General features: G+C 38.4%; 1 protein-coding gene across 2 annotated transcripts in view; it reads left to right on the plus strand.

Moving 5' to 3' along the window:
• Positions 1–632: 632 nt before the first annotated feature.
• The window catches only part of RAB3C (RAB3C, member RAS oncogene family), a 295041-nt gene continuing 281925 nt past the window's right edge, over positions 633–13748 (plus strand). The window contains exon 1 of one of the 2 annotated variants that reach the window (XM_040262564.1): positions 633–981. In XM_040262564.1, the coding sequence (XP_040118498.1) occupies positions 964–981 (18 nt within the window). In that variant the 5' untranslated portion in view covers positions 633–963. Of the gene's footprint in view, positions 982–1635; positions 1801–13748 lie in introns of those variants that run through there. The other variant, XM_040262563.1, reaches the window with a different exon arrangement.

Genomic DNA, 13748 nt, shown 5'->3' on the forward strand with positions numbered 1-13748 from the left:
GCACTGCATCAGAATCGCTAGGGTGTTTGTTGAAAGTGCTAATTCTCAGACTCCTCTGGTCACATCTAGTGAATCAGAATCTCTATGCATGCCCTGAGAATACGAATTTTAGAACCATCAAGAGATTTTCAAGCACATTTAAGAACCTCTGTTCTACTGCTTTGTCTAGTGCAATGAAGTTTCAAGCTGTTTTTGCTGTTGTTACTTCCATATTTCTGTCAGTATCAAGTTCATGCCTTGTCCATTCTGCCTCCAATAATTATTTTGACCACAAAGTGAAAGGCAAGAATCATTACTGCACTGATTAACATTCACTCTTGGGGAAAAGGGAGTTTTTAGATGGGTACAGAGAATATGGATAGTCACACATATTTGTCAGTTGAGGGGAAGGTAAGTGTAATACAAGTACATTTTCCAAGATTTCAAAACCATTTTTGAACCAGCCAGGGAGTATGATTGTAATGTAAGGAATGACTCTCTGTTGAAAGGACAGGATAGCTTAATAGAGGTCTCCTATCTTGTTCTGTGACGGTGCTTCTGGGCTCTGGTGATGAATGTGTTCATTTTATGTGACTTGCTTTAGGTAAATAACCCAGTCCCGTATCAGCTCTCCAGCCTTGGGCCGGCAGCGGTTGTATGTGCGCACTAATGACGGTGGAAGGTGCCCGGGGGAGGGCCTGGGGAGGGGCTGCCCAGTGCGATCGCTCCCCTGGCACTTCCTAAGACTCCCAGTTCTTTCTCTGCAGCCGGTACTTGAAGACTCCAAGCTTTTCCCTCGGAGGAGGAAGAAAAACCGTCTATCTAAATCAGCTGTACTCTACTCTCTTCCCTCGTTTCTCCCTCCGCCGGGCACCACCCCCACCCCTTCCATTGTGTAGTGCGTCTGGCTCGGCTTTCTGCGTGAGACCTTAACCTCACTTGGAGCAGGAGGGATTACTGAGAATTTCGGAACCTTGAGTTGCAATGGAGCTGTACGGAAAGGTAAGCAGAAGGGAGCTCCTCAGCCTGCTCCGCGTGAAATCTTGCTTTCATGGACTTTGTGTGTGTGAGTGTGTGTGTGAGTATACTCGCGCGCGTGGGCGCCTTCTCAGTGCAACTGTGTGAGTAAACCGCTTTCTTTATGTGTGTACCATTCATTGTCGTTCTCCCCCGCGTTTGCTGAATGAGATTGTAAAACCATCCTACTCTGCCTATGGAAATGTACAAACTTTCCCGATCGGGAATGGGGAGGTGTAGGGCGGAGAGTTCCAGAACACAGTGCAGGTTTCGTTTAGATTGTAAATTAGCACAAGGTAGTGCGTTTCCTAACCAGGAAAATCACACTCTAGCTTCGGAAGCCGATAGGTAGCAAAGAAAAATCTCTAGCTGAGATGAATGAACTGAGGTCACTTTCGCCAGCACCTTGCGAGGAAATAGCCGGGGTAGGCTGAGAGCACTAACAACCAGGAGCGAGTCCAAAAGAGAAGGGAGGCTCCGCGGCCGAGTCCTACTGGAGAAGCAGCCCGTTTAAATGCTGGCTTGCAGGGAAATGTAGTTTACTGCTCACCGGTTTGAGGGGAAGCTCAGCTAGGCTAGACTACAACTCCCAGGAGCACGCGGGGCTCCGGGCCAGTACGCGTGTGCAGCGCCAGGAAGGGACAGCTCCGGTGCTGATGTTGGAGCCGGTTAGCGAACCCCGAGTGCAGAGTGGAGCGTGAAGCGCGCAGGCTGTGCACGCTTGACCGGGCGTCCGAGCCAGCACTGTGTTAGCCAGGGAGAAAGGACACTTTGCGAACAATGAGACACGAAGCTCCCATGCAGGTGGGTCTATATAGAAAGTGTGGCCTCGGGAGGAATTGAGAGAGACGGTTTCTCCCTCTCTCCAAGTACAAAATGCGCCCGATCTAAGGGAAGGTCTTAGGCAGCCATCCGCCGGGACGCGGTTCAGACTTGGTCCTGGGGACAGAACCTGGCTCCGCGAGGCTGTGATTGGGGTTGTTTTGAGAAGGGATAGGAGTATACATTATTTTCCTGGGCTCCACAGGAGGATGAGAGTGTCTAGAACGTCAACCCGGGCAAACAAAAGTCAGAGGAACATGCCATCTCGTATTGGCATTGATTGTTCCTCCTGTCTTGCCTGGTTCGTGATCACGGTGCAGACACACCAGGTCTGGTGCTGCGAGCTGTCTACTGGAGTCGGTATAGAGCAAAGTCTGCTTAATTAAGAACTCTCTAAGAAAGGAGAAGCCAATGTTAGGGTCCCCAAAGTCCCCTTTCTTCAATTAGGGTTCTAGTAATAATCAGCAAACACTTCAGGGCTTCACTCTTCCCAGAAGTATGCAAGCCCTTTATCTCTGTCCACACTGGTTTACTTCTGCATTTCAGAGACTCTCCTCCAAGCTTTCCTGAGTACTGTGCCCGTTTGTTTTCCGTTCCGATTCCTGTTTTAAGTCACGTTCTTATGTTTGCTTCCTTTGACTCCCTGCAAAGGTGCCTCTGCCTAAGCATCTTGCTTAAGTTCTGTTTTTAAGTAAATATGAGTGATGCTTTCTCGTTTGTATGTGCAATCAGTTAATACTAAACATCAGCCTGTGTTCATCATCAAGGAGAGTGATCCCATTGCGTAACAGAAAGGCACTTTATGAATGAATTGAGAGGGAATGGAACACACCGTTTGGAACGTGTTGTCTCTCTTGAGAACCTACCCCTGCTGCCAAATCCAGCAATATAAATAAATGTTTGACTTTAATTTGAACTTAAAAGTTTTCCAACTGTTTTTCCTCAAAAAATCAAGGGCTTTAAACGTATGCGTCAATTTACTTTTCATTTATGGTGTGGGTTATGTATGGGCTTCCCAGGTGGCGCTAGTGGTAAAGAACGAGTCTGCCAGTGCAGGAGATGTAAGAGACGCGGGTTTGATCCCTGAGTCGGGAAGATCCCCTGGAGAAGGGCATGGCAACCCACTCTAGTATTCATTCATGAGTTATGTATATTAAGAGATGTGTTGACTGTTAAGTGAAAAAAATCTGTAGAATTTAACCGTTTGTTGAAGCATTATATTAATGAAAGCTCTCAAATTGCCTTATGAGTTACTGAAAACTTGATTTGTTCCAGAGAACAGTTGCCCTGCTGTGTATCTTCTAATACCTGTCTTTGTGACTTAGTTTTTCATTATAGACCTGATGTGAAAAGAATCTGGACAGACAATAAAAGTACAGGCTGTTGTAATCAAGATGTATTGGCTTATGATAATTTCCCATTACTGGAGTTACTGCCAGGAGCCAACTGGCTACATTAATCATATTTGATTACGAGTAAACATTGACAGTAGACTTTAAAAGTAGATTGTTAGTATTTAACATTAACCCCATATATGCACTGAAGTCTTTATGTTAAAATAAATTACTAACAAATTGATCACAGTGCATCTTGATTATTATTTTCTTACAGTAATTGGTTAGACTGTTCAGAAGGGTCATCAAAATATTACAGAACTATATGAAATTAGTGCTCTAAGAAATATTTTAAATCAGTTCATATCAACTTTGTAGTAGGCACTGCAATTCCAAAGTTTAGCCAGAACTTTAATGAATAATTAATATAAAAACAGGTAACAAAATTAATTTGCTTCTGCAGTTATTTTCATATTTGGGATGTATTTTATTCATTGGACTTGATTTTTTTAATTTAAAAATTTTAATGCCCAAATGCTGTCTTGAATAACATGTACATTTAAAAAAATAAAAAACTTTTTTCTGTAGTATATTTAGTTAAAGCACATTTATTGATTCAATTTACTAAGTAAATTGTTATGGTGGCCAACTCTCAATTACTGTCAGGTTTTCAAAAATATATAATGATAAGAATAAAAACTATAAACATGCTTTATATATATGGCAGATATTGTCTTAGCACTTGTACTTGTAAATCATAATCACATTCCAGATGACTTTGATATATGAAAATGTAATCAGATGAATAATTGACATTTTTTCCATTTAAAGACAAAACCATATCATTTAAAATGCTAATTTACTTTTTATATTTTCTTAAATCAAATAACCCTTTAAAATTGTTCAATATATTTAAAAATGTATTTGTTGTGCCTTTGTACATAGCTTGGTGCTCACTTCAGTATAGTTGTCTTTGATATATGCAAATTTTCTGAAGAATATTTCTCTTTGAGTTGATGCAAAATGCAGGATAATAGCAGTAATAGTCTTTGCTGTCTGTCTTTCCTTTGCAACTAAATAACCAGGAATAGCATTGGTAAGTGTTCCAAATGATGGATTACAATTTTAACGCAGGAGATGGTCATTTTGTGTTTTTTCCTTTAGTGCCTGCATAAATCCGAAGGACCAAATGAAATGGGGAATAGCAGTGCTCATGACTTAAGGGCAACACTTTCATGAACAAATTATCATTTGATTCAGGAGCCAGATTAAACAAATTCCAGTTTATCTAGTGCTTTGTCTGTGCCAAGCACTGTGCTTTGCATTCAGATCTTTTTGTGTGTATGTAAAATATAAAACAATCCTAGAGGTCACCATTACCTTAATTACAGGCAGATAACTAGAGCTTTATATGATTAAACAACTTGACCAACACGGTAAATTCAAAATTCTGCTAGATCTCTAGGAAGCCCATGTTGTTTCTGCTATTATTTTAGGGTTCCTTAAGAAGACACAAAAAGATGATATAAAGAATGAGCCAGGTTGATTTTCATTTGGATCAGAAAAAGGAAAATTATCTCTTCTGTTTATAAAATTATCTTACATAAACTAAATCAAATATTTGAGAGGAGTCAGTGTTTTAAAAACGGCTAGCTCTTTGTCTTCCTGGTTTGAGTTTCTTATGGCTTTACTTACACTCTCCAAGGACCAAAGTGGAATTCATTGTCTGTGTTTAAATGCTTCATCTTAAGTTTTGTCGTCCACAAGCTTTCTTCATGTAAGTACAGAGAGCCCTTTCACTACTTAGGAAACTTCAAAGAAACACAACTATACTCAAAGCATGGAGTAATGTGCCAAAAAAGGTTGTTTGGCTAAAAATGAGGAGGATTGAAGAAAGAGTATGCATGTAGGCTGAAAATGAAGTTGAGGTGAAAAGCACAATAGATATTAAATACAGCCATGCTGTATAACAACAACCACAAAAAACTTACAAAGAAACAAGACCACATTGTTTCATTTGTCTGTGAAAAGTCCATGGCAATCTTGCAATCTTGCATTTTATTATTGTTGAATTTCTACCACATCCAACTTCAATTATGATCCCTTTATCTTTACATAAGAAATGGAAGTTTAGTCCTCATCCCTTACAGAGATGGAGAAAAGCCCTAGTTAACATTGGAGAAACAAGAACTTTCTTACTTGATTTGAGCAAATTCCTCAAGTATCCACCTTTCTTCTGTAAGGGAAAGTGGAGGGTAGAGAGAGAAATTGCCGTAAAAGCAAATTTCTATGGTGTAAGAATGATTTTCTGTTTTCAGTTTAAAGAGCTGTGGACTCATTACATGGCATAATCACAATTTCCCCCTGCCATTCTAAGCTTATATTGGAACTGCAGATTCCTTTCTTGATCATCATATTCCAAGAAGGAAATATATTTTTATGATAAAAATTGAGTTTTCCTGGGAATTTATGAGCAGTTGCACCACCTGAAAAAAATGTTGTATTGGTTAAAGGTCATCCAACAGTTTTCTTCATTTATCATTCACTAATGAGTTGGACTGCAAGGAGATCCAACCAGTCCATTCTAGAGGAGATTAGTCCTGGGTGTTCTTTGGAAGGAATGATGCTAAAACTGAAACTCTAGTACTTTGGCCACTTCATGCGAAGAGCTGACTTATTGGAAAAGACTCTGATGCTGGGAGGGATTGGGGGCAGGAGGAGAAGGGGATGACAGAGGATGAGATGGCTGGATGGCATCACTGACTCGATGGACGTGAGTTTGAGTGAACTCCGGGAGTTAGTGATGGACAGGGAGGCCTGGCGTGCTGCAATTCATGGGGTCGCAGAGTCCGACTTGACTGAGCAACTGAACTGAACTGAATGGAATGAGTTCCAGAGGTTCTAGGGGAACCCTATTAATAGATCATAGATTTTTACCATGCATACTATGACCTGTGAAGATGAAATATTTTAGATTTATTTGGAATTATGTAAATTTTTAGCATTTCTCATTTGTTTATTTATAGTTTTGAGATACTTTTATACATTGAAATGCATGAATATAAGTGAATAATTTGATGAATCTTAATAAGTAGATACACCTATATAGTACATACCACTATAAAGATATAGAACATTTCCATTCAATCCAACAAGTTCCTTTATTACTTTCTTTTTCCGGTTAATCTACTGATATAGTAAGATCACCATAAATTAGTCCTGTTTATTCTAGATCTCTAGATAGTTCTGTAAAACATGCAAAATGAACATATTGCACAATATATAGAGTGTACTCTTAAATCTAGCTTATTTTGCTCATTATAATGTATATGGAATTCATTCATGTTGTTGCATGTGTCAATAATTCATTTTGTTTTATTGACACATACTGGTTTATCAATCTGCCTTACTTTTAAAATCTATTCTTCTCTTGATGGATTTCAAGGTAATTTTGTTAGGGGCTACTATAAGGAAGGTTATGAATGTTATCATATTGGTCTTTTTATAGTAATATGTTTTTATTTCTCTTGGGGAGATACCTAAAAGTAGAATTGCTGAGGTAAAGGATAAGTCTTTGTTCAACTTTATAGGAAACAGTCAAGTCTCTAGCTAGAATGGTAGTACCATTTCATATTCTCACCAACAGTGTGCAAACATTCTAGTGGCTTCACATCCTCAACACTGTCTGGTGTCAGTGGCCTTTAAAATTAAGGCCACTTTAATTGGTGGTTATGGTGTCTCACTGTGATTTTTATTTGCATTTTCTGATGATTGTGATGTTTAGCATATTTATATGTTTACTGACCATTTGCCTATCTTCCTTTATGTAGTGTCTGCTTAGCCTTTTATCCATTATCAGGGTTGTCTTTTTATCATTTAGTTGTAGGAGATCTTTTTATAGTTTTTTAAAATCTGTTTGTTTCTATATTTATTTACATAGCTTTGAAACTAGTTCTTCGAATGTATTAAAATATTTTCTGCCAGTCTGTGCCTTGAATACTCATATCTTATGAGTGTCCTTTGATGAGAATTTTTATTTTAGTGAAGTTTAGGTTATTAATTTTAGGTGGTGTCTATATCTGGATTCTGTACTCTCTCTGATTTATTTCTCTAAACTGTGTCCTGAGACCTTACTACATTTATTTGTTATTTCTAGTGCTCAGTTGCTCAGTTCTGTCCGACTCTTTGCGGCCCCATAGGCTATAGCCCGCCAGGCTCCTCTATCCACGAAATTTTCTGGGCAAGAATACTGGAGTGGTTGCCACTTCCTACTCCTGGGGATCTTCCCAACTTGCATCTCCTGCACTGACGAGCAGATTCTTTACCACCATCAATTGAAATCCTTAAATTCCTTAAGAATTTCTCCATAAGTGATTGTATGATTTGCAAATAGAGGCATTTCTTTCTTTCCAAAGACCTCTTTTTTTTTTTCCCCCACTATTTCTTATTCCACAGGATAGAATAAGTAGTGCAGTGCTGAAAAGTGATGAGCAGGCATTCTTATCTTATTCCCAGTCTTGGGGGGAAGCCATCTTTCACCATTAAGTATGAAGTTAGCTGTAACTGTTTTGTTGGTGGTGGTGGTATAGATATCTTATCATACAGAAGTTTCTTTTGAGTCCTAGCGTGCTGAGAGTATTTGTTTTCAATACAAGAGGGTGCTGAATTTTGTCAAATCCTTCTTCTGCATCTACTGCCACGATCACATGGTTTATCTCCTTTATTCTGTTGGATTACATTGATTTTTAGTTAATCTGACATTCTTTAGATAAAGCCAGTTAGTTATTATATATTCTCTGGATGCAATTTGTAATTTGTTGTAGATTTTTGCCTTTAAATTCAAAATGGATATTAATATATGGCTTTCCTTTAATGCCTTTATAAGGTTATATGGACATTATGCAGACCTTATAAAACAAGTGAGAAGTGTTTGGGAATTTGCTGTTTGAGTGATTTTGTTGTGTAAGATCAATATGTTTTATTCCTTAAAGTGTTTGATACAGTTTATCACTGAAGCTATTGGAGTCTGGAGTTTTCTTTGTGGACATTTTTTTTTTTTAAACAAATGACATTTTTTTGATATACAAATATCTGTATCATTCAACTACCTACACTCTTATCTCCCTATCTCCCTTATAGCAGAATCAGTTCAGTTCAGTTCAGTCGCTCAGTCGTGTCTGACTCTTTGTGACCCCATGAATCGCAGCACGCCAGGCCTCCCTGTCCATCACCAACTCCCGGAGTTCACTCAGACTCATGTCCATCGAGTCAATGATGCCATCCAGCCATCTCATCCTCGGTCGTCCCCTTTCTCCTCCTGCCCCCAGTCCCTCCCAGCATCACAGTCTTTTCCAATGAGTCAACTCTTCGCAAGAGGTGGCCAGAGTACTGGAATTTCAGCTTTGGCATCATTCCTTCCAAAGAATTCCCAGGGCTGATCTCCTTCAAAATAGACTGGTTGGATCTCCTTGCAGTCCAAGGGACTCTCAAGAGTCTTCTCCAACACCACAGTGCAAAAGCATCAATTCTTCGGCGCTCAGCCTTCTTCACAGTCCAACTCTCACATCCATACATGACCACTGGGAAAACCATAGCCTTGACTAGACAGGCCTTTGTTGGCAAAGTAATGTCTCTTCTTTTTAATATGCTACCTAGGTTGGTCATAATTTTTTTTCCAAGGAGTAAGCGTCTTTTAATTTCATGGCTGCAGTCACCATCTGCAGTGATTTTGGAGCCCAAAAAGATAAAGTCTGACACTGTTTCCCCATCTATTTCCCATGAAGTGATGGGACCGGATGCCATGATCTTAGTTTTCTGAATGTTGAGCTTTAAGCCAACTTTTTCACTCTCCTCTTTTACTTTCATCAAGAGGCTTTTTAGTTCCTCTTCACTTTCTGCCATGAGGGTGGTGTCATCTGCATATCTGAGGTTATTGATATTTCTCCTGGCAATCTTGATTCTAGCTTGTGTTTCTTCTAGTCCAGCGTTTATCATGATATACTCTGCATATAAGTTAAATAAGCAGGGTGACAATATACAGCCTTGACGTACTCCTTTTCCTATTTGGAACCAGTCTGTTGTTCCATGTCCAGTTCTAACTGTTGCTTCCTGACCTGCATACAGATTTCTCAAGAGGCAGGTCAGGTGGTCTGGTATTCCCATCTCCTTCAGAATTTTCCACAGTTTATTGTGATCCACACGGTCAAAGGCTTTTGCATAGTCAATAAAGCAGAAATAGATGTAGCAGAATAGCCTTCTCCATACCCCATGCTGAGATGTCTGTGGCCTAATCTCTGGAACACACCAGCAAATTATGTTACAGAATGAAAGAGCCTTGCAAATATAAGTCATGCTATGTATTTTAAAATTCTCAAGTGGGTCCAATCTAATTACCTGAGCCAATAAAAGCAGAGAATTTTCTCTTGCTGGAGTCAGAGAGATGTGGCAGAAGGGGAGGTCACAAGTTTGAAGCATGAGGATTGTTGGCTTGAAGATAAAGAAGGCTATATATCAAGGAAATAGGGATCTCAGTCCTGTAACCACAAGCAACTGAATTCTGCCAACAACTTGTAAAAACTTGAAAGTGGAATCTTCCCCAGAACAGCCAGGTAGGAGCCCAGCCCAGCTGACACGTTGATTTTCATCTTGTAAGGCCTCAGCAGTATGAGCAGAGGACCTAGCTAAGTTACCCTGTGTCCAGATTTCTGACTTGTTAAGTAATGATTGAGTGTTGTTTTGAACATTCAGTATCACTGCAGGAGAAAAGTATTTATGCCTATATAACATTCTATTTCATCTTCTATTTCATCTTGGGTTGGTTTTGGTAAATTGTGTTTTTCACCTAATTTTTCAAATGTATTGACATAAAATTGTTCAAAATATTTTACTATCTTTTAATTTCTCTAGATCTGTGAAGATATCCCCTCTTTGATAATATAAATTCTTTTTCTTTCTCCCTACCTCCCTTTTATCAGTCTTACTAGATATTTATCAATATTATTAATGTCTTCAAATGACCAACTTTTGCCTTTGTTAACTATTTTGTTATTTATTTTTTATTTTATTGACTTGGGATTAAAAAAAAACAACTATGTTCTTTATACTAACTTTAATGGAACCATTTTATTTATTAGGCTTCTTAAAGTAGAAATTTAGATCACTGAGTTTAAATGTTTCTTTTTAAAAATAAGCCTGGTATTTACAATGATAAATCTCTTAACAACAACTTTAGTAGTTGACTCACAGATTTCTGAGTGTAGTATTTGCATCATATTTTACTTCAAACTATTTGCTTCTTGTGATGTTCTTCTTAATCAATGGGTTTAGAGATATATTGTTTACTTTTCCAAATACCTGCATCTTTTCCAGATAGTTTATCAACATTGATGGCTAATTAAATCCTCTTGCTACCAGAGAACATATTCTTTAAGATTTCAGTCTTTGGGAAAAAATTTAGGCTTGTTTTTAGGCTAGTGTGTGGTCTAGCTTCATGAGCATTCCATGAGCTCTGTGAATGCTCCATGCAGCAGTTGTGAAGTCGAGTGGTATTGAGTTGTGTTGGAATATCATGGTATTGCGTGGTGTTGCTGAGATCATCTCTAACCTTACTATTTTTGGTCTAGTTATTCTATCAATTACTGAGAAAAAGATTTTAAAATCTCCAATTATGATAGTCAGTCATTTTTTTTAGTCCTTTCAGTTTAGCTTTATATATTTTGAACATCTTTTATTAAGTGCACACACATATGTAATTGTTGTGTCTTCCTGAAAAAATTTCCTGGCTTTTGTTATGAAATCTCACTTTATATTTTTAGCAATGCTCCTTGTCTTAAAGTCTATATAAATATACTCTTTCTTAATAGTATCTCATGCATATACTCACACACACACATATTTATGCCTGTGTGTGTGTATATATATATATCTATATATATGTATAAAATATGTATATAGTCCTATTTTTACTTTCAACTTATATGTGACTTTATATTTTAAGTGTGAATCTTATGGTCTGAGTATAACTGGGCCTTGCAGTTTATCCATTCTAGAAAATATCCTTTAGTTGGGATTTTTACTCATTCTTATATGTTGCATTTATCAATATGATTGGATTTAAAACCAGCATTTTGCTCTTTGTTTTGGGGTCAGCTTAGGGGTTTGAATTAGCTTCTGAGATATGTAAATTTATACTTTTAACCAAATTTGAAAGATATTTAGCCATATGTCTTCAAATGTTTTTCCATCTCATTATCCCCTTCTTTTTTCTTCTGAGACTCCAATTACATGTATGTTAGACTTCAGATATTGTTCTACAAATCACTAGGCTTGCTTTATGTTTTTCTTTTTTTTCTTTCTCTTTGTCAAGTCATTGACTCTTTTTGCTACCATCTGCAGCCTTTTGTTAAACCCATTGAGGAAATGTTTATTTCAGTTACTGTGTTTTTCCTTTCGGGCTCCGTGTTGACTTCTTTTACATTAGAAATATGTTATATTGCCAAGTGGAGATAGATAACACTCTTTTGGGAAGAGATATTTGAGTACTGGAAGAGCCTATAGTAGGATTAATTTACAGTATTGTGTAGAACCAAGAAAGTGCAGTGAGCCTTTATAGAAAAAGTGATAAATATAAATAATATTAGTGCTTTGATTATTCCTTATAGATTTCTGGAAGAAATATTTATATTCACATTTTAATTTTTATCATTTAATATTTCTATGATTGTTGTTTTTGTGATACTGTTTTTCTTTGTGTTTTTCAAATAGAAGTGTGGGCTTCAAGACACTTTCAAAAATTTGAACAAGGTGCAAAATTATAAAAATAAAATCATTTCAATAATTGCTTCCCTTTGTCAACTAATATATTTCATAACAGCTTTAACTCTGAAGAAACACCAACACCAACATGTTTCAGATTGGTTTGAAGCATTATGTCAGTCTTACTGGGGTCATGAAATATTCTGTCCACTAAACAGTGAAACCATGGGAGTCAAGGTCCTAGGTCTTAAGTTGCCTTGTTATTGTTCAGTTGTTGTGTCCAACTCTTCGTGACCCCACAGACTGTGGCATGCCAGGCTCCTCTGTCCTCCACTTTCTCCCAGAGTTTGCTCAAATTCATGTCCATTGAGTTGGTGATGCTATCTAACCATCTCATCCTCTGCTGCCCCCTTCTCCTTTTGCCTTCAATCTTTCCCAGCATCAGGGTCTTTTCCAAAGTGTTGCCTCTCTGCATCAGGTAACCAAAGTATTGCAGCTTCAGCTTCAGCGTCAGTCCTTCCAGTGAATGTTCAGGGTTGATTTCCTTTCGAACTGACTGGTTTGATCTCCTTGCAGTCCAAGGGACTCTCAAGAGTCTTCTCTAGCACCACAGTTCGAAAGCATCAGTTCTTTGGTGCTCAGCCTTCTTTATGTTCCAACTCTCACATCCATAGTAATGTCTCTGCTTTTTAACATGCTGTTTAGGTTTGTCATAGCTTTCCTTCCAAGAAACAAGTGTCTTTTAACTTCATGGCTGCAGTCACTGTTTGCAGTGATTTTAAAGCCCAAGAAAATGAAATCTGTCACTGTTTCCACTTTTTCCCCTTCTATTTGCCATGAAGTGATGGAACCAGATGTCATGGTCTTAGTTTTTTGAATGTTGAGTTTCAAGCCAGCTTTTTCACTCTCCTCTTTTACCTTCATCAGGAGGCTCTGTAGTTCCTCTTTACTTTCTGCCATTAGAATGGTATTATCTGCGTATCTAAGGTTGTTATTTTTCTGGCTTTCCTAGTTGCCTAGTGAGTTGTAAAAGGACGGGGTCGGTAGTTCCCTGATGAACTCTTCAGTAAGCTGATTGGATTGAGTGCAGCATTAGGAATTTAGCTCTGGCAGACCTAAAAGAGCCTCATTTTGTGCCCACTTACCACCTGAAAAAACTCTGAAGCCACGGTCACTTTGCTCCTACACTCTCAGCTTTTCAGGTCTGGGAACCCAAATTATAAGGTAACTTGAAGAGGTGATCCTCCTCATAGTCTACCTGCTTTTAGTTTAATTACTTGTTATTTTTGGGGAGTGATTCAGATGCACATCTGAGTCTCATCAACTAGAAACTCTTGGTAGCCAACGGGATGAATGGTTCCTGCTAAAATAGCCACAGCTTGAGGACCATTAAAGAGCTTGAGGAAAGACCATGTTAAGTACCAATTAGCAAAATATGACCCCCACATGACCCTTATCGCTGGCGTTTGCAGTTAAAGGCAGTTTTTCCTTTGATTGTTTGATTCACTGAACACCTGTCAGTAGTAGGGCTGATGAAAGGTGACAATGGAAACGCACACCTGTGCATGTGAGCGTTCTTTAGTGAATATGCTTGGGCAGGCTGGGTCTTTGTAGTAAATAATAGTAGCAGTGGCTTTAGAATGAAAAGCCCAGATGATTATAAGTATAAAAGTGGCTCTGTCTGTCATTCCCATTGCACAGTCTGGAAACACAACTATGTAGACTGCTAACCCAGTTTCCTCGAGAATGGTCCAGATAGTCACATTGTCTCATAAATGTGTGGGTCATGGGGTTTGTCCCCCTGTACATGACTGGAAGGGAAATGTCCAGATTTTGAAGGAA

Source organism: Oryx dammah, unplaced genomic scaffold, assembly GCF_014754425.2.
Source record: "Oryx dammah isolate SB20612 unplaced genomic scaffold, SCBI_Odam_1.1 HiC_scaffold_20, whole genome shotgun sequence".
NCBI lineage: Eukaryota > Metazoa > Chordata > Mammalia > Artiodactyla > Bovidae > Oryx > Oryx dammah.